Raw genomic sequence first — 22,317 nt, 5'->3', positions numbered from 1 at the left:
AGTTATCAAAATACTGGATAAAAAAGGTCCACAGAAGCTAAGAAGCCTTGCTATAGACTGAATATGGCTTGATCTTCATCAAAGGGAAAAAGTGAAGCATTTCTATATTTACATACAGTTTCCCTTCTATGAAGTCGCAGATCTAGACCAAAAAAAAAAAAAAATTAGTTTAACAAACAAAAAAAATTGCCATTTATGTTTTCTTACCAGAGAACGTAATGTTAAATCCTTCATACGATATTGAAAAATCTGAAATAAAGCGCAATTGAGCCCTGAAATTTCCATAGAGACCAGCGTTGATTGTTGAAGGAAGTTCTGAGCCAGTGAGGCGTGCCAAGGGCTGGGTAAAACTGCCATTCTCTGTGATTAGTAAATAGTCATGATGATCTTCCAAATGAAAAGTGTGAAAGGTGAATTGTACTCCTGTTGGAGGTTGGGAGGAAAAGGGAAGAAGATTAGAATCAAACCACATCATTAACTCAAATGCTAGTATATAATTGATTGAAAATAGGAATTTCATGATAAGTGATCTCTGTAAATGAAGTTTTATGTTTTAAAAGGCTTAAAGTATACAGATAATGCATTCAAGATAAAGTTATTTTATTTCTGTTTTTTTTACTAAAAAATAAAATGCTATAACGCAAATAAAATTTGTAGTTAAAAGGGAATAAAATGATATTTTCTGATAATTTCAACAAAATGTAAAAAACAAGGATATTTTGATTTTAAGAGAAGTACAACTTTTAATATTTCAAAATACGTTCTCCTCTAGTTATAAATGTGACTTCAGGATTCTTTCATTGCCACAAAACATAAGAACTGATGATTTCAAAGTAGCTTGTTCTGAAACACTAAAATCATTTTCAAATGTAAAATTTATAATTTTATAATCCTATAATATATAATTATATATAGCATATGTAATCTTATATATTTAAATATATATTAATATATGATTTTATAATCCTATTTTTTCTAATTGTGTCAATTTGCAATAAACATATTATGTAACATGCTCCTTTAGTACGTCTGTCTCCACTGATACAATGGCCAATTTATTTGTAACAAACAAGGCTCAGCAGGTCATGAAAGATTAAGTGACTTGCACAAGTCACTACTAACATACAGATGTTTTAGAGGCAAGACCTTAACTTAGATGATACAGAACTAGCCCTTAGTCACAATGCCATGTTTTCTTTCCTTATCTATATGATAATTTCATTTCTTTGAGTTTCAGTAATAAAGTTTAGGGTTTCCTTCTCATCAGTTTTTATGTGAGCACTGGATCAGATGCTAACCTGTAATAACAGTAACATATGGGAGAATGCCACCAATTTTAATGAAAGCTTTGTAAAGTAGTCCCTATAAAACTGGGTAAAGATTTTTTAAATCGCTAAAGCAAAGGGTTATTTTAAAGCTGGCAGTGATCAATATGAAGAAAAGACAAGAAAAGGCATACAAAAGATAAATTGGAAAAGGAGAGATTTAGATGAGTTAACAGCAAAGAAAGGACATGCTGGAGCCACAAAGGGAACTCTTTTAGTTATATTAGTTAAGCACATTTTGTTAGCTTTCTTAGCTACCAGCAGAGGGCTTTAGTTATGCAGCCTTGAAACTAAATGTTAGCCACAATGCTGTTAGTGATGTTAACGAGATTTTTGTATTAATAGGGAAGAGTGGTAAGGCAAGGGAACAATGATTTCTTTCTTCCCTGTGTCTAAGAGAGTAATAGTTCAGTCTTACACAATGTTTTATAGTGTATGAAGCATAAGAAGACAAACTCTCATCCCCAGAGGAATTAAGGGAATGTTTACATTTATGGCTTCTAAATTCCAAAAAATTCTCCACCTCTTAACAGTAAACTCTATAAACTATGTCCACAAATAATTAATGAATGAGAAAATAAATTAATAAACAGATAAATGCATAAATATGAATTGACCAACTTTATACTAAAATATTCTTTCATTGTTAGGCAGAGGTAGGGGTACACACATATATGTAACAGAGATATCCTAAGCTCCCTGGCAGGATGCTGAAGTTCTCATGTATCTTCATTCATCCTTTGGCTTCCTGGCCTGACAGAAAGCAGATAAGAGTCTGATGATGTCAGATGCTGGTCTGGTAATGGGCATTGAAGCTGAAATGAACTGGGACTGGAAAGATAAGCAGTGACCAAAGCAGAACTGCCAGTTCTGCTGCTGACAGTGCCCAATTTGTGGTAGTTAGGCAAGGTCATGTTTCTGTTACCCTCTGGGAAAATTTGTGAAACTTACATTTCCCTTTTATGCTAAGGGTTACAGAGACAGAGGTGCTGAATAGTGTCAGATCGCAGTATAAAAATTGTGAATCGTGGTGAAGCAGAGATCCTGAAAATCTGGGGAGCAAACCTGTGTTCTTATATTTCTATATATGCTGGGTTTCCTTACATGTCTTTAGGAGCAAGAGAAAAGTACTGAGGCTAAATAAGGAGCAACAAATTGTGAATGTTTTACATAGGGGTTTAGAATTGTAAAGAATGCCAGAGATAGAATTTGAGGAGAAATTTGAGAATGGTTGAAGAAAACTGAAAGGAGAATTATCACATTTAGATTCAACTTAATGTTTCCATAAGAAAAGTTTGAAGAACAAATTCTAGGATAAATGCAGACTAAGCCTCCTGAAATTTATCAAAACAAATGACATTAAAGGGAGAATCACCATCTTGCCTGAGAGGATGAAACATTAGTAATAAGAGCAGAGGATTGATGACTACGAACAACTGATGGGGGTTACAATCTAGTCTGATGGCAGAAAACTAAAAGCTGAAAGAACTAATTAAGTGGAAGCAATGTAGTATAATTTATATGAACGAGCATCATTCTTTTATTCCTCCTTTTTCTTAAAAAAAATAAGCCAGGTGCATGATTAATGTGGAAATGTGCTTAATATGATTGTACATGTATAACCTATATTGGGAACACATGCCATTTTGGGGAGAAAGGAGGGGAGAGAGAGAGAAAAATGTGAGCTTCAAAAATCTTACAAAAATGAATGCTGAAAACTAAAAATAAATTAATAAATAAAAATACATCAGTTGCTACAACTATGTGCTGGCTAATATGGAAGCATATAAGACATTCTTATAAATTTAAGAAAGTGTTAAAAAAAAGAAGTATGCAATTCTTCGATTTCAAGAGAATTACAATTTCTGGACAATCTCCTCCCCTCTCTACTACTATTAATATTACTACTACCGCTGTTGCAGTTTCTAATGCTTCCAATAGTATCACTAGTTATTATTATTATTTATAAGGCATTTGGCTTTACACATATTATTTCATCTGATTCTCACAACAAACCTAGAAATTAGTTGCTACTGTTTCCCATATTTAATAGATGAGAGAAATAAGGCCCAGATGCTGGGTTACTCTCAACTGATTAATTCATTCTACATGTTCTTTCCCATATTTCTTTCATTCCAGAATGAGCAAGTTACCTGGCCATCACTCATTTGCTACCTCTTTCCTTGTCACCCTCTTTGCTGTTAGGCAAAATCTAGAGGCATTTGGGGAGTTTGGGTTTTCTTTACTGTTTATTTTTATCTCTATGCCATTTTAACTGTTATAAAGGTTTGATGGTTCCCTGCTCTCTCAAAATGAATAGTTATCATTAACTCCTGATGACTTCCTTGGTCACAGACAATACTAGAAAAAGGAGCCTGGAAAATATTTTCAAAATTTATGAAATCTTGGGCAAGAAACCGAACACCACAAGGTTACACAGGTTATGTTTTCTACACTATTTCCATTCTACATGGATTCAGGAGAGAAAAAGTTATTTGGAAAGTGAAATACTGACTATGAAGGTTGTGTTTAAAAACTGCATGTGGATCCCTAGACCATTAATAAACAAGAATTACAGGCTTCTGGCAAGGGATGTGATGCACTTAACTAAGGCTAATAGAGAATATATCAGTGCTGACTTGCAAATCTAATCAAAAGGACTTTAAAATATAAATGATTGACTAGTTTGACAACTGCCTGTATAACCATGAAGGGTAACTGCAACAAATAAAGAACACCAGTTGGAACACCTGTGCATACATGTGTCTTAAAGATTTAGGCTTCAAAACAAGAGGAACTAGAGGGCATGATGAAAGGAGACATATAGAGTTCATAGATTTCAATGGGACAAAATCCATCACTAGACTGTGGTTCTGGATATGTATGCCTTATTCCAAAGGAGTAACATAGATAAGAAGAGGTAGTAGTGAATATAAGAAGATATACTCATTTGAAGATATCCAGAAATCAGAGGGTATGAGCACAATGAAAAGTATTTGGGTGAGGACTGGTAGAGAAACAGAAGGGAATTTCTCATCAAAGTCTACTATAGACTAAGTGGACAGAAAGAAAAATTGTGTGAGAAAGTCAAGAAACAACACAGAACTGCCACAAAGCATGACAGGGCAGTGATGGGAGTCTACATTTATCCACATATCTGCTCTCCTTCTTTGTCTGCCAAAAACAGAATAGCTAATGATTTCTTAATATAACCAATAGTAATAAATAGCTACCATTGATATAAAACTTTAAGGTTTGTCAATTGTCTTACAACTATTATCATATTTTATCCCCATTACAACAATAGGAATAAGGTGATATTGTTATCCCCATTTTACAAATAAGGACAGAAGTTAAATGACTTGCCCAGGATCACACCATTTGTACTTGTTCATTTGTTTCAGCTGTGTCCAACTCTTCGTGACCAAATTTGGGATTTTCTTGGCAAAGATCTTGGAGTGGTTTACCACTTCCTTCTCTAACTCATTTTATATTTATAAATGAGAAAGCTGAGGCAGACAGGGTTAAGGGACTTGACCAGGGTCACATTGCTAGGAAATGTCTGAGGCCACATTTGAACTCATAAAGATGAGTCTTCCTGACTCCAAGCATGACTCTCTGTCCTCTGTGCCACCTTGTTGCCCTTTTTAAGGATTTCATCTTTGAAAAAGCAAAAAAAAATCAAAAAGAAATTCTATCCCGGGTCCTAGTCTAATGAACAGGGTCAGAAACTGGTTCCTGGAGTTGAAATGTAAGGAACTATAGGGTAAAATGACCATTCTCTCCAAGAATTTTGGGTAGAGAGATAAGAAAGCTAGGCATAGCAAAAAGTACATCCTATAGTAAGGGAAAGCAAACTTCAAAGTGTTCAGAGGAAGGTAAGGTACTATGGGACATTATTCATGTGAACTCAGTTTAGTAGGCACAGGGAACTCTCAAGAAAGAAATACTCCCCCACCAAAAAAAAAAAATCCACAAAAGGAAATGAATCATTCCAATGAGGGGAAAATGGGTGTTGCATGTTCATAAGGAACTCACCAAACAAATTAAAATACATATGGGTATATATATATATATATATATATATATATACACACATACACATATACATATGTACATATACATACAAATTCTCATACATATATCCATTACATACACACACACACACACACACACACACACACACAAAAGACGGTTACAAAGGCAGATAACAGAAGGTGAACATAAGAATGTGGCACAGTCCAGTTTAAAAAAAAAATTTTAGCAAGGATACTAGAAATCAGAATGTTCTGAGACTACCAAGGACAATGTAAAACAAAAAAAGTTATTTGTTATTTTAGGATATATTGGGAGAAAATGTAGGATCAAACAAGGTAGAGGCCTGCTGGCTGGAGGGAATATAATGATGATAACTGACAACAGAGAGACCGTGATTATTTCTCAATTATTATTTTACATTTTTCTTCTTCCAAGGACAATGAACTTTGTACTGGAAATGAGAGAAGAAAAAAGGCTATCAGGGAGCTGAAATCAATCAGATGATATTTTCTTTCAAGAAAATGTAAAAACAATGTTACCCTTAATTTTAAGACAAGGGACTTTTACTCTCACCTAATATATCCAATTAGTTGCTAAGTTCTGCCATTTCTTTTCTCATATCTCTTACATTCCTTTTCTTCTCTAGTCACATAGCTGTTAATGTAGGTCAGGTTTTCATTATCTCTTGACTAATTCCTAGCTATAGTCTCCTAACTGTTCTCCCTGCCTCAAGTTTCTCCACGTTCTCATCCTCCTCAAAGTTATAAAAGTCATTATCCTAAAGGACAGGTTTAAAAGGGATGCCTCAATAAACTCCAGTGACTCCCTATTATTCCTAGGTCAAATATAAACTGCTCTTTTTGCCATTTAAAGCTCTTCAACACATAGGTTCATTCTACATTTTTGTCCTTATTACACATTATTCCCTTCCAGTCACTATATGGTTTGGTCATAATTACTTTCAAGTTATTTTCCACACATATCCCCTCTCCATGCCTTGCACTAGTTGTCCCCCAGTACTAAAAGGGAGTCATGTTTTTCACGTCCACATGTTGAAATCCCTGGTTTCCTTTAAGATTAAGCTCAAGTTCCACCTTCTGCATTAGGTCTTTCCTGGTCCTCCTAGCTTCTAGTGCCTCACTACCCTCCTACACACCCTAACGTTTTCTTATATATGTTTTACTTGTGGTTTGTATACCTATGCATGCATATGTTCTCTCCCCTATTAGAACATCTGAAAATATTAATGAATCATTATATACCATTATATAAAGCTGCCCAAGTGTAGTAGAGATGTTTTGAACCATAACTGTAGGAACGCATATCTAGTACCTGGGAACAGGAAATTATTATGGCTATGGATCTTAGGAAACTGAACTCTGAGAAATGATAACAAAAATTCACTTTACACACACTAAAATCCACTTTACACTAACATTCACCTTACATACAAACATGATGTCTTGATTTGTGCTTGAATCAGATTTAAGTAAGGCAGTGTTATACAGTCATCAGCCTCACTGTTTCTTTTTGTCATCAAAGTTTAATGACAGGACAAAAGTCAAGATTACTGACAATAGCCCCAGATGAATAGATGATCTGGGCATTTTCATTTCCTTACCAAGCTCTTACGACTCCGCAGCACCTGTTTCAGTTGCTCTCAATGGCCATTGGAACAAATTGTTCTCATCTACTCATTCAGCTAGGGTAAGTCTTCACATACTTGGCTTAGACATCCCTCTATTTCACTGAAAGTTTTAAAACCTATCAGTTACCCTCATCCTGGTTTAGCCCATCTCCCAAGATGGTTTACTGGGATGTGGCTGCTCTGTGTGCTACACCTTCTTGGAGTCACAAATTTGAGTTGGGTGAAGGTAAACATCAAAGATGAATTAGCAGCCCTGAAAAGGGCACAAAAAGTCCTCGCTTCAGAAATTTTAGTCCCCAAACCTCCTATACACTCTCTAGCTGTAACCTCAAACTAAAATTTAGTATTTTATTAGTTATAAAGGAAATAAGACAGCAAACTGTGTTGAGAAAAGTTCTATAGGTATTAGCAGACCCAAAAAGGGTCTCCCCAAAACCTGATCTCCCCAAAATACAATATAAATCCTGTCTGCTGAATTACTAAGAAGTACAAAAGCCAAAGGTTGGTTATTGTAGGGATTTCTGTCTTGGGTAGGAAATTGGTCAAGATGAGTAAAGTCTTTTCCTAGAATAAGATTCTATGATTCTATAACTTTCTATACTTTTGAGTAGTTGTATTCCAACTAAAATTTCCTTGGATTCTTACAAAAGATATCTAAGGCTTCGTTTCTTTTTTGTGTAAATACCGATTTAATTAACACTTACACAACCTATGAAAATGCAAAACCTTAAGTGTTAATTAAACCTGTATTTACACAGCAAGTAGTGTGGAGCGCTACATGTTCTTGTCTAAGGAAGTTTATTTTAAACTCCATTAATCCATTGTTCCCTGAAATAATAGGCACTCTTTGGTATGCTTCCAGACAAAAAATCTCACATCTAAGAGAGTCATAATAAAAAACAACAACAACCCTTTGCTAACTGCTGTTTTATCCTGTTAAATATCAAAATGGCCATGTTTTAAGGAGATTGTTTTTTTCTTTGAAACAATATATAGTAACTATACGCTACAACTATGATTCATTATGTTATTTTCTTCCAGTAAAATCATACAAACTTTATCTTATGGTTGTCCTAATGTCTGGAGATAATGAGTTGAGGTTTCTAATGATCTTAGTGCAGAATTATGAATTGTTAGCTGAATGCTAAAGACTTTAAAGTCCCAAGTAATGTTTTCATCACTATTATTGACTGAATGAAGTTTTTTTTTTAAGAGAAGGTACCTTTAAAGACAATAGTGTCACAGAGTAAGATTTAGATTTTTGTATCACTCTATAGTATATGAAATAAACTGTTCTTAGCAAGGGACATAGTGCACCTATCAAGAAAAGGATGAATATTTGCTTTTGTCTGGTAACTTTTAAATATCAACATGAGAGTTTTTAAGGGAAGATGAAGGGACAAGGAGAAAATTGCCCATATATCTGCCGAGCCAGATACCTCAAAGAATAGCATAGAAAGATAGATATTAGTAAAGATGCTCTGCAATTCACAGTAGATACTATCCAGAAGGACAATAATGATTTTTGTAAGCTCAGTTGTTCATACAGAAACATATAAAAATAAGGACTAGCAATGTTGAGGTAAATTTTGGTTCAAATCACTGAGATGTGCATGGCAATGAAAAAGTATACATTAATCAAAAGAAACAGATTAGATAAAATGGGCCATGAAATAGTGATATGTATAAAGGTATCCCTCTCTTAGGAAACTGATAAAGGAGAACGGGAGAGTAGTGAAAAACATTTAGGCAAAGACTAAAGGAGGAAGAAACAGAAAGAATATTTTAATAGGAAAAGAACATAGGTCACTAGCTGGAAGGAAGAAATGGATGATGACTTCCAGAAGTAGATCATTGTACTAACAAGGCACAAAGGACTTATTTTAACCGTCCTGGCATCTGCTAGATGTATCTATCTCTTTGTTAATAGCAAAATATATGATAAAATCTTGGCTTATATGCTGATGATTTAATTTTTCAAAAGGCATAAAAATGACAAGGCAAAATGCTATTTCAGATCTTATTCTAGCAAATCAAGAATGAGTGGTTCAGGAAGTACAAATAATCAGAATCATGGGAAAAATGATTATGCAATCTTAGAATTTATGAAACCTAAGAATACAACTATAACCCATCATATGATATATAACCTATATTTGAGCAGAAAAGATTTCAAAGAGTTCGGACATCTGATCAAATGTGTGGGAACGTACCCCCCATATCAGTGATGTCCAAAAATGAACTTCTCATTTTACGTATTAGTCCAATACTTCTCTGCCATGATTTAGGTAATGCTCTTCTTCATCAGTCTTCTGGAATCATTGTTGATCATTTAGGTGAATAGAGTTCTTAAGTTTTTAAATTTTTTTTATAATTTTAATAGTATTTTGTTTTTCCCCAATTACGTCAAGATAATCTTCCACATTCATTTCTACAAGATTTTGAATTCCAAATTTTTCTCTCTCCCTGTCTCCTCTCCCCTCTTCCTTAAAATGGTAGGCAATTTTATATAGGTTATACATGTGCTATCATGCAAAATGCATTTCTACATTAGTTACAGTTGTGAAAGACGAAACTGAAAAAGGGGGAGAGGAACCACAAAAAAAGGGTAAAGTAAGTGAAAAAAATATTATTTGATTTTCATTCAGATTCAGATTTGTATTGTGCTTTATCTGGCCATGGATAGCATTTTCCTTAATGAGTTTTTTGTACTTGTGTTGCTGAGAAGAGCTGAGTCACTCATAGTTCATCATCATACAATGATGCTGATACTTATCTGTACAATGTTTTCTTGATTCTGATCATTTCACTTTCCATCAGTCCACACAAGTCTTTCCAGGTTTTTCTGAAATCTACCTGCTCATTTCTTATTACACTATTGTACAATGTATTCCATTACATTCATATACCACAGCTTCTTCAGTCATTATCCAATTGATGGACATCTCCTCAATTTCCAATATTTTGCCACAACAAAAAGGGTGCTATAAATATTTTTGCATATGTAGTTTGTTTTCCATTTGATGATTTCTCTGGGATACAGACCTAGTAGTGGTGTGGCTGGATCAAAGGGTACGCACAGTTTGGTTTCCCTTTGGACATAGCTCCAAGATGCTCTCCAGAATGGTTGGATCAGTTTACATCTCCACCAACAGTGCATCAGTGTCCCAATTTCCTCTCCAATATTTATCATATTCTTCTTTTTGTCATATGTTAACCAATCTGATATGTGTCAAGAGGTACCTCAGAGGTGTTTTAATTAGCATGTCTCTAATCAAAAGTGATTTAGAGCACTTCTTCATATGTATATAGATAGTTTTGATTTCTTCATCTGAAAATTGCCTATTCATATTCTTTTACCATTTATCAGTTGGAGACTGACTTGTGTCCTTAGAAAATTTTCTACTCTCTTTCTGATCTTCATTGCATTGGTTTTGTTTGTGCAAAAGCTTTTTAATTTAATATAATTGAAATTATATATTTTGTAATGCTATCTGTCTCTTGTTTGGTCATGAACTCTTCCTTTATCCGTAGATCTGCCAGGTAGATTACTCCATACTCTTCTGCTTTGCTTATGATCTCATTCTCTATATCTAAATCATATACCTATTTTGACCTTATCATTGGTATAACAGATGAATTTTGAACCAGATTTCACAAGATGGAATTTAATAGGGATAAGATAAAATCTGAAACTTCATTTTAAAAAAATCACCCTCCCAAGTTCAAGATGGTTCAGGCATGGTTAGCTAATAGTCCCACTGATAAAGATCTAGGAATGCTAGTGGGTTACAAACTTAATATGGTTAATATGCCAACCAAAAATGTTAACGGGTTCTTTCATTTCAATAGTTCAGGCATAGCTTCCACGAAGAGGGAAGTCATAGTTCCATTCTTACTATACCTGAAGTTATTTCATTCAATTGTGGGTGCCACAGTTTGGGAAGAACATTAATAAGCCGAAATATCTGGATGAGAGCAACCAGTATGGTAATGGACTTTGAGTCCATGTTATATGGAATTTTGCTCAAAGGGGGAAAAAGGATATTTAGCCTAAAGAAAAAGAAGACTCAGGTAGGATATTATTGTAATTGTGTGTATTTGAGGACTTGTCTTGTAGAGGAGGGATTATACCTGTTCTGTTTGGCTACTGGGGGCAGAGCTAAAAGGAATAAGCAGAAGCTTGAAAGAGGAAAATTTAGGCTTGATTTAAGAAAAAAAAACTTCCTAACAATCCCAGACTATGGAAAGTGAAGTGAACTGCTTTGAGAGGTAGACAGTTGGCCCTTGATCGGAGATCTTCAAACAGAAGTCAAGTATGTTATAATGGGACTCCATTTTAAATGCAACTTGGATTTGGTGATTCTGATACCCCTTCCAACCACATAATACCACTGTTCTGTGACTATCTAGGGCATTTAATGCACTGCATGGTCAACAGTGTGGTATGGCAGCCATCAAAATGAATATTGTCTGAGAAGCAGCTTGGAGGCACAATGGACAGAATTCTAGGCCTGGAGTTAGGAATATCAGAATTCAAACACAGACTCAGAAACCTGCTAGCTATGTAGCTATGTGGCCTCAAGTAAACTACTTAACATCTGTTGAAGTATCATTTTCTCTAAAGCAGGTATAATAATAGCACCTACCTCCCAGGATTGTGGTTGGCATCAAATGACAAGACATTTATAAAGTATTTTAAAATCTTTAAGTGTATGGTATAAATGCTAGTTGTTGATGATGGTGATGACAATGATGGTGTTGTTATTGTTCTACAACTGTTTTTAATGAGACAGTGACCAGGATGAGGAAGGCTGTAGTCTCACTTTTCTCTGTTTTTGTTAGATCACACCTGGAGCATTTGATTTTCAGTTATAAGCGTCACATTTTAGAGAAGACATTAATAAACTGAAAAGATTCCAGAGGACAACAAGAAGGATAGTAAAAACCCAAAGAATATACCAAATAAGGACTGATTAAATGAACTGAGGAAGAGAAAACTTAGGGTGAGCTTGATAGTTGTCCACAAGTATCTCGAGATATCATACAGATGAGTATTTTATTTGTCCTGCCGGTCCTAGAGGGCACAACTAGCACCAGTGGGATGAAGGATAACATGGTTTAGAGGAAAGAGTGCCAGATGTGGAGTCAGAGGACCTGGCTTTGAGTCAATGTTCTGTTTAATTACTACAGTATTACCTTGGACAGGTCACTTTGCTTCTCTAAACTTCTGTTTCTTCATGTGCAAAATGAGAGGGCTAGACTAGATGCCTTCTAAGGCAGTTACTGTGCCAAATCTCTGATCTTATGATCTATGAATCTACAAAGATCTTCATACCTAAACAACCTGCAAGATCCCTTACAAATCACATTCTGTGATTCTTCCTCTAAGCAAAGCAGAAACCATCATTCTATTATAACCAAGAGAAACACCTTCCCTTTGTTATAGCTCTCTTTTTGGATTCTTTGATCTCAAAATCAGTAAGTACTCCATGCAAAGGTTACAACATATAAATTAAATGTGATACCTATTATTACAAGCTAAATAAAAGCTATTGTTACTTTATAAAGAACTACTTCCTATGACATTAGCATTCATACTTCTCTTCCATTTAAGAAACTATTCTTTCTTCTTGGAGTTAATTTATGGTTTGTACCACTGATACTTTATTATAAATATATAATTCATAATCAATAATTACATTTTTCATGCTGTGGAATTTTCTCTCTACACATTTGTAAAACATTTTTTCTAGGTTTAAAAAATAACCATTAGGCTGTTATAAAAAAATCACATTGACTGGTCTTGCTGCTGATTTTTTGAGCTTGAATGGAGAGACGGAAGGTTTAGTTATTTTCATTTTATGTAGACACAACGTAAGGAAAATTCTTTCACTTATTCTGTATGTATGTATTTGGATTTCATCATGCACAGCAATAAGGAAGAAGTTAGTAGGAGTGGGTAAGATGGTGGAGGTTGAGGAAAGAGATGCAAAAGAAATAGAAGACTTCTATTTCAATAGCTTTACAATTTAACTGAGGAAACAAAGTATAAAAATGTTAAATAGCTAAAGATAATTTTTTAAAAAATAAATAATGTAGGAAAATTATCAGAGCGAAGTAAATGAAAACCATCCTTTGAGTGAAGAAGACTTGGTTCAACTTCACCATTAATATACACTGCCTATGTGAACACTGGAAGTCTGAACTACTAAGTGTTCAAGGCAACTGTCTAAAACTATAAGTTGTAGAAAAACGTCCATTTGTGTTGGTGGATGAAGTTTCTGCAAAGAGAGTTCCCAATAAGTATGCAACTATACTTCAGTTATAATTTCCCACATCCCCAAAAGAAAACATATTAGCAGTGGTTCAAAACAAAATATTAATTATGTGCAGTTGGTGTGGATATATGTATGTGTGTATGCATAAGTGTATGTGTGCACTGTCCACTAAAGTCATACTCTGATGCCTTGTGCTGTTTGAAATGATTTTAGGGTCTAAAAGTCTCTGAAAATGAAGGGAACACACAATAAAATGAATAAGCAGAATACACTGAGGTTATTCACAATAATCATAATTGAGGATACTGATGGGTGACCCATGTCTATAGTTCTAGGATATGGGTAGTGATTCAATTCACAACATTTTATGACTATTATCTAAAGAGAGAACTATCAGCTGTTTAATTGACTCTCCACTGAAGAAGCTCTTTCGGCTTTTGATAGGAAATTTCCTTATATGAATTTTCTGAAAGAGAAGTTCAGTTGACTTGTGTTCTAACTAAATTCAATCAACCCTCAAAAGAATTTATTGAGCACTTCCAGGTGATGGGCACCCATATTGGTCCCTCAGAACACACATTCAATAGTTGAAAAAAAATTCCTATCCTCAAGGAATGTATGCTCTAGAAATTTTACTTTAAAGAGGAGGAAATCACATCTGATTTCCTCTTAAGCTGACTTTAGGAGGAGGGAATGGAGAAATCTCCTCTTTGGGAAGAAATGGAGGTAAAACCAAGTCTAATCAGGGTTTCTTAACGGTGTGGAGATGGAAAGATATGCCCCCTCCCCACCCTACTGGCAGAGTTTGAGGGTAGAGTTTGTGAAGTCAAAATGTATTCATTTCCAAGTGTTTCATATGTATCTTTGAGAGGAACTGCACAGATCTGGAAGCAAGTCTTGGGAGAGCCAGATTATGGCCGTCTACTTTTTTCAAACTAGTCTCAGAACTTTCAGAAAGGGCAGGAAGCTTGTGGGCAGACAGCAATGATGAAATCAAAATACATTAAAGTATCAAAAGATAGAATTATGTCTATTTTCTGATAGAAAGCAAGTAAACTTCTGACTGAGAACCCTTCCATCCCATAAATTCAATTCTGTGCACAAATTTCAGTGTTAACTTTTTTTTTTTACTCATGAGGAATGACATCATACTTGATGTAATGAAACAAAAGCTGATACCATAAAATAATTACACAAGATAACCCAACCATTATGACATGAAAAATATTACCTTTTCCATGGGTTACATCTACAGTCCATGTACAATTCAAGGAATTTGGATAGAATTCAGGGTATCCAGGGGATAAGATTGTTCCACTAGGCCCTCGAACATCACCTCCACATAATGCTGAGAATAAAACAAACACAGACATATGATCAGTCTTGTTATAGTAAGAGAAGATGTAAAGACTGAGAAAATCTCTTATGTCTATTAAAATATAATAAGTCAGATTCTCATGGCTAAGTTACTTCATGTAGATCCTTGAGATATGCACAAGCTCTTACCATCCAAGAAAATTATTCAGTCTACTGTAGTAGTAATGCATGAAATGGTAAATTTTTGCCTGGAAGGGTTAAATGAAAGCCTGAGAGAGTAAGGCTCAACATTTTGTATGAAAATTTTAATTATTTGCTTAGCTCATATGTTTTTAATTATAAGCTACACTTGCATAAATTTCTGTAAATTAAACATGATTAATTAATTGTTGAGAAGCCCTTGTTATTAGGTATTAAGAAAATGAATTGTTAATTATACCACATTGTTCATTATAGAGTCCTAAAGGAATACGTCATTTTTTTGTGAATTTTCATTTAGAACACTAAATTGTTACAATATCTATTTCTGTATTTCTTTTAAAAAGTGATCACCATAAGATCTAGGTCTTCTACCAGGCATATAAAAATCTAGTTTTAAAATATTAAAAAAATTAAAATATAATTTCAAATACTCATTTATTGATAGAAATTAAATAAGAGGCACTTATGTGTGCAATACTGTGTTGGCTAAAAAGCCGGTGGTTCTGGATTGGAAGAGCCACAGTTCAGTGACCACAAAGGGAAAAGGAAGCATTCCAAGTAAATATCACAATCATTATTAAGTTATGCAAACAAAAAGAAAGAACACAAGTGGTAGTGATATGAGGGCAGCTTATATATGAAACTTGTGATATAGTCATTAAAATTCTCTTCTCTCTTCTCTCTTTCTTTCTTTTTCCTTCCCTTACCATCTATGGAGGCAGAAGGAATTGTCTCCTGGGTGTTGGTTGTCTTCTGAAAGAGGTTGCTTTATCAAAATCCCCAAATTACATAGCTAATGTTTTCTTCTGAAACAAATTTCTATTAGTAGCTCCCATATAACCTAGATTTATATAGAGCATATATAAATAGCTGCACTCATGTATGTGCCCGAATATGCATCCCTTCCATTAATATACTCCTCTGCCACTGAGGCAACGGAATAACAGACAGACAGACAGATAGACAGATAACAATATAACATAACGTTTACGTAGTATTTACTTTGGGTCAGGTACTAGTCTAAGCATTTAACAATTAATATCACAATCGATCCTCACAACAACCTTGGGAGGTAGGTATTATTATTACCACCAGCTGAGGAAACTAAGGTAAATAAAGGTTAACTGACTTGCCCATTGTCATACATAGTTCTCAATGTCTATGCCAGGGGGTGGGAGAAAAGGGGAAGAAACAAGTTCTCCCAGGCTCTGTTAAGAAAGAAAATCTTTCAAGTGTAGGACCAGAGATGATACTTAGCATTTAGCTAAAGTCTATCATCTGTAAAAAGGGTGCAAAAGAATTTCACACCCACCTAACTCTGGTTAGGCCAGAGAAGGCATTTTCTTCCCATGGCAACTCATGAAGGCCATTTTTTAATGACACAGAGAAGTTGTGAGCTATACAGATAGAGGAATTATTCACACCAATGAAATGATAAATTTAAGAAATACTTATTTGATGTATACAATGTGATATAATAGTATAATATATAATTTTAAGGACAGTTGGCAGTATAGTGGATAGGGTGTTAGGCCTAATGTCAGGAAGTCCAGAGTTCACATACAGCCTCAGACCCTTACTAGCTGTGTGATCTTGGGCAAGTCACATAATTTCTGATTGCTTCAGTTTGCTTCACTCTAAAACAGAGATAATAATAGTATCTCTTTGGAGGATTGTTTTGAAGCACAGAGGAGATATTTTTGAAAGTGCTTAGTGCAGTGCCTAGTATATAGTAATCAATACATAAATGTTAATTTTCTTTCCCCTTCCCTTCCTTTCATCAAATAGATTGTTGAAAAAAGTAGTTTTTAAGATGATTAGAAAATTTCTTATGAAGGTGAAAAAATATGACATGATCACCAAGAATTAGGTCATTTCAGAAGAGGGCTTTTCTCACTCCTAAGGAAAGGCAACAATTTGAGTAGGATGCAAGTGCTGAAAAGCGATTACATGGTCATCTTTTTTTATTTTATGATTGACATTCTTTATTAATAACCTTTAATCAATCTAGGAAACAGTAAGGATTTTGGTTCCTGATGTTAGTAAATAAATAAGCTATGATATACTGGGACCCTGAGAAAAAGACTTTTCTAACATTACATTTTGCACTTTTTGTGATGGTAAATCCTTAGTTGAAAAAAAAAAGCAGCTAGAGCCATGATACAAGCTAAGACTGGGCACGAAAGATTAAAAAGGCAATTTGCCAAAGACTCTCTTATCCACAGGACTCTAACATGTGGCAATTTTTTTTTAATTGTGAAAGGAAAAACAATCTGTTATTCAAACTAGATTTTTTTTCAAAGCTTCCCATATTCATCTATGCTCTGATAATGCATGTAGAAACTTAGCTAATGACAGTAAATAAACAACTCATAACAAAAGCTGTGTTATTCAACAGCTTACTAATCAGCAAGAGGTTTGTATATTCTCTGACACAAATTTTCAGCATTAAGTTTTAAAGAGAAAGCACAACAATTGGTCTCAATGTCAAAGCAAAAGAATGCCAACCTAAATAATTTCTTTATACAGATATGATCCCTGCCTTAACAAATTTTTATGGTGTTAGAAATATGAAAACTCACCCAAAGGATCCAGCTGCCTGATATAAAAATTAGGTCTTGCAAAATCCTGCTTCATTTGGAGTAGTATCAGTCTGCTTGCCTTTATATGGCTTTGTTAAAAAGGTTCTTGTAGAGCAAGGAAGATGATAAACAGCCCACTAACACATCCCTCATGTCATGTAGGCATGTCTGACTACTCTATGTCTTGAAATACTTGAGAAAACTTTCATTATTTCTTGGTGCAACAACTCCATTCTGTACCTCTTCAGTTTTGGGGTTATTTTAAATACTGAATACTGACCCACGTCTATATTCGTTGCTTCTATCTCTGTTTCTGCTTTTCTAGCCAAGTTAGACCATTAAACAATGACTCCCTAGAAATGTACCTCTTATGTTCTATCATCCTATAAGAAAATCGATACTGGTGATGAAGAGTGAAAAAGAACACTGGACTAGAAATCATGAGATCTGTGTTCTAATCTCAGCTGTGCCACTAACAGGGCAGGGCCTGTCTATTGGCTCCATCTCCATTGCCCACAGATATGCCCATGGCTCCTCCAGTCTCAGATATCTCTCACTGGATCCTCCCACCTCTATTAACTCTCATCCTATAATTCCTCTATACTTTTTGATCAAATTCCTTAAAAAGACCATTTACAATAGGTGCCTTCCCTTTCTTTCTTCTTATTTACTTTTTGACCCCTTCAAATCTGACTTCTGACTTTGTCATTCCCCTGAAACTACTCTCACCAGTTACCAAGCATCTCTTAACTGGCAAATCAAATGGCCTTTTCTCAATCCTCATTTTCTTCAACCTTTGCAGCCTCTGAAACTGCTGATCACCCTCTAATACTTGATACTTTCATTTTTCTAGGTTTTTGGAACCCCACTCTGTGCTAGTTCTCCTATCTTGTATCTCATCTAGGTCACAACATCTAAGTTAAGTTGGGCCTTTTTCTCTTCTCCCCCCACTTCTCTTAGTGATCTCTTCAGCTCCCATGGATTTAATCACCATCTCTATGCTGAGGATTCTCAAATCTACATATTCAACCTTAACCTTTCCCCTGACCTCTCCAATCTCACATTTATTACTGCTTTCAAACTTCTCTCATTGGAGGTTCAGTTGACATCTTAATCTCAATATATAAAAAACTAATCTTTCCCCCAACACCATCCCCCTTAACTTTCCTTTTACTGTAAAGACTTGCAACTTAGGTGTCATTCTGGCCTCCTCACTATCACTAGCTTTGTATATCTTATATATTATCAAGGCTCACCAATTTTACCTTTCCAATATCTCTCAAAAACATTCCTTTCTCTCCTCTGATCTGGCCACCACTCTGGTACAGGCCCAAATCAGCTCATGCTTAGACTTGGATTTATTGGCAAAAGCAGGGTGGTGGGTCTGTCTGCCCCAGGTCTCTCCTTCGTTCATCTGCCAAAGTGATTTTCCTAAAGCACAGATTCAACCATGTCAGCTCCTTTCCCATCCCCACCCACTAAAACTCCAGCGGCTCTCTTTCACCTTTAGGATCAAATATATCTTCTTACATCTTACTCCCTACCACATACTTTTAGATACAATGACATTGGCCTTCTGGCTACTCCTCAAACAAGACATTTCATCTCTCGGTATCAGGCATTATCTCTGATTTTCCCCCTTGCCTGGCATGATTTCTCTCCTCCTCCCTACTTACTGGGTTTCCTGACTTTCTTCAATGCATAATTATAATCTTATCTTCTATAGGAAGCCTTTCTCAATCCTCCTTAATTCTAGTGCCTTCCCTCTTTTATTTTCTATTTTTCCTATATAGTTTATAAATATTTTTCTTTTTGTTTCCCTCATTAGCTTTTGAGCTCCTTGAGGTCAGGGACTATCTTTTGCATCTTTTTGTATCTCCAGCACTTAGCACAATGTGTGGCACACAGTAGGAACTTTAATATTTGTTGACTGACATCACTTAACTTTCCTGAGCACGTTTCTTTATTGGGAATAAGAGGCAATAAACCATCATTTGTAGAGAACTGTACTAGTACAGGAGGGGAAGCATAATCGGGGCAAGATGTAATCCTTATCTTCAAGGAACTTAATATTTAGACAAGGATACCACATGCAATACATGATATCCATATCTGAGGGCAGAAAAACAAAATCCATAAAAGGACTAAGGGGACAGTTCAGAACCAACCAGGAATATCAGGAAAAACTTTGTGGGAGAGTTGGTGAAATCAAGAGATTTGAACTATTAAAGATCAACAAGATACTCTTTTCAACAGCTGTAAAATATGATTTTTTTGACTACCATCCTGCTTTTACACATTTGGCCTATATTCTGCCTTTGTGTTCTTCCTCTTGCACATTTGAACATAGACCTTCAGATCATGTCCGTAATAGAAAGCACTGTGACTGTGTAATCTTTTAATATAAGAACTTCATAAACGCTTTGCCTGGATCTCTAGTATATGTGCTTTTTGGTCACTCCAAAGGACAAACTAGTTCTACTCTTGGTTCCTCCTTGTCAGTTCTAGCCTGACCTGTCCCATAGCTATCTAAAGCATTAATAGGGAGATACAGAGCTACTTAAATACAAAATTCAATGAATAACAATAGGTTTGTCAAATTTATGGACTTTTTATAAAATATATATTTTAGATCTTAGCTCTTTAAGAACTATTTTATTTAAGGCTTTTATTTTTATCTTATTTATTTTTTTTCAAGGCTTTTATTTTATTTTTAAGAGTTTTTTTTAAAAGTACATTTATAAAAGTTGTCCTCCATACCTTTAATATTCTCTATCATCGTCTCTGCTTTTCTGAATTTTTTGTCTACTTTGAAGACTGAATTCATACACCACCTCCTCTGTGAAGCCTTCCCTGAGTCCTAGGCAGCTTTTATGAGGCTACCAACCAACATAATTAACCAAATTTATTGAACAACTGACATTCCAAATTTCCCAGTATATTAGATTATTTGGAATTTCTTATAATGATTCAGAAAAATTGGAGAGGTAGCTTGATGTAATGAACCTGATCTCCTATCAAGTAAGACTAGTGCTCAAGACCCTCCTCCTGTCATAAACTGCCTAGGTGACTCTGGGCAAATCAACTTCTCAGTGCCACAGACAAATCTCTGAGCCTGAAAGTTATAGAGAAACACACTACCTGGATAGATCAAAGACGTTTCTTCACCAGGGAGTTCCCTAAAATATTTAAATCATAGTAAAACAAAATATCTAACTTTATCATAAAAATGACATCCAAGGAAAAACCCTCCTCTCAGTTTTAAAACAGCACTTTCTCCAAAAAGACTTTCATTATCCTTCCAGTTGAAAGTAATTTCTCTCTTCTTTTCATAAAGACAGCACTTTGTTTCTCTTTTATAGCACTTTATAACCTGTACTGTAGTTTTATATCTATCTATCATCTATCTATCTATCTATCTATCTATCTATCTATCTATCTATCATCTATCTATCTACCATCTATCTGTGTATCTATGTATATGTGTATGTATGTATGTATGTATCTATCTATCTATGTAGGCTTTATCTCCCTACTAAACTAAATCAGAGCACATTCTCTCAGGTAAAGAGTCAAAAGTCATTTCCAGGACAGCTGTAATTCTGAGAAGGGGAATATTTAGAATACCATGATTACTAATGAATAAAATTTTTTTTCAAGATCACAGAATCAAGAGAGGCAATGTGATGTAATAGACATGACTCTGGACTTAAAGTTAAGAAGATATGGGTTCAAGGTCATCCTTAGGCAGCAGAAAGTAAGTAAGCCTCTCTGTGTCTCAGTTTCCTCCTCTGTAAAAGAGGGGTTTGGGGCTTAATGACCTGCAATTTCCCTTCCCCTCTAGGTCTATGATATGAAAAGAGCAAGTGAAAATAAACTTTTTTGTTAGTCTTAGACCTATATTTTTCTATCATTTATGTCATATGTCACAAAGCAGCCAAAAAACATTTAAATTATTACATGTACATTTTTGGTACATAAATATGTGGCATAGTAGAAAATGTCAAGGTTATTTTTTGTGTGCTGACATTTTGAAGAATTTATACTTTTCTGTGGATGCATGTGTGTATATTTCTAAATGGGAAGAAAGTGACCACCAAAGCCCTTTAAACATTATTTGAAGAGACCTGACTTGATTTCATTGTCACAGTTGGTAAAGAGCATTGGTTCTTAATATGGAGTCCATGGATTTCAGAAGAACTGTAAACTTATATGGGAAAAAATGCATTTTTATTTTTCTAATTTCTATCTGAAAGCTAAAATTTCCTTCAATTATTAAAAGTTAGGATTATGAGAAAGGGTTCATTTACTTCTCCATACTACAAATTGAGTCTATGACACAACAAAGCCTAAAATCTTTTGGTATAGAGGAATATTCACAGCACTTGGACAGAGGTGATTCTTAAGCTCTCTTAGTCCTGATTTTTTTTAAGCTTTCAAATGCTGCCTAAAGCAGAGCTATAAAAAATTCAATTTTTCAAATCATAAAAGTTACGAGCTATTTCTGTTTAATTTTTTTGGGGGGGGAGATAACATAAAATAAACAACTCTCAACCATGGGAACATTACACCACTTGGACTACCTATATTAGCTTGATCTGTTTGGGGCCTTTGGAGACCCACAACCACATTCTATGATCTGAGGCTCAGAAAGTGCATTTATAATGCATATTTTGATTATTAATGTAATTTTGCCTCTTAATGGAAAGATCTTTCCCATCCATCAAGTCACATGGAAGGCTGAGTCACATGAGTCAAGTCACATGGAACAGGAAGGGGTGAAGCAGGAAGGGTGAGACAGGAAAAGGAAGAGCTAGAAGAAGTTGATCAGAGGGCAGTCAGAGCTGAGAAGGATGAAGGCATGCAGGCAGCTGTCTGTGAGTGTAAGAAGGCCATTTTGTTTAAGGGATCCTATTTGTGCTCTC

General features: G+C 35.0%; 1 protein-coding gene across 3 annotated transcripts in view; it reads right to left on the bottom strand.

Annotated features, from left to right (window-relative positions):
- CSMD3 (CUB and Sushi multiple domains 3) overlaps positions 1-22,317 on the bottom strand; it is a 1,632,969-nt gene that overhangs the window by 513,705 nt on the left and 1,096,947 nt on the right. For all 3 annotated transcript variants that reach the window (XM_072603249.1, XM_072603250.1, XM_072603251.1), the window contains 2 exons: positions 14,524-14,640; positions 208-423 (listed from right to left, as the gene is read on the bottom strand). In XM_072603249.1, the coding sequence (XP_072459350.1) occupies positions 208-423; positions 14,524-14,640 (333 nt within the window). The remainder of the gene's footprint in view (positions 1-207; positions 424-14,523; positions 14,641-22,317) is intronic.

This window comes from Notamacropus eugenii, chromosome 4 (assembly GCF_028372415.1).
Source record: "Notamacropus eugenii isolate mMacEug1 chromosome 4, mMacEug1.pri_v2, whole genome shotgun sequence".
In the NCBI taxonomy this organism is placed as follows: Eukaryota; Metazoa; Chordata; class Mammalia; order Diprotodontia; family Macropodidae; genus Notamacropus; species Notamacropus eugenii.
This window is presented reverse-complemented; position numbering and strand designations above follow the sequence as displayed.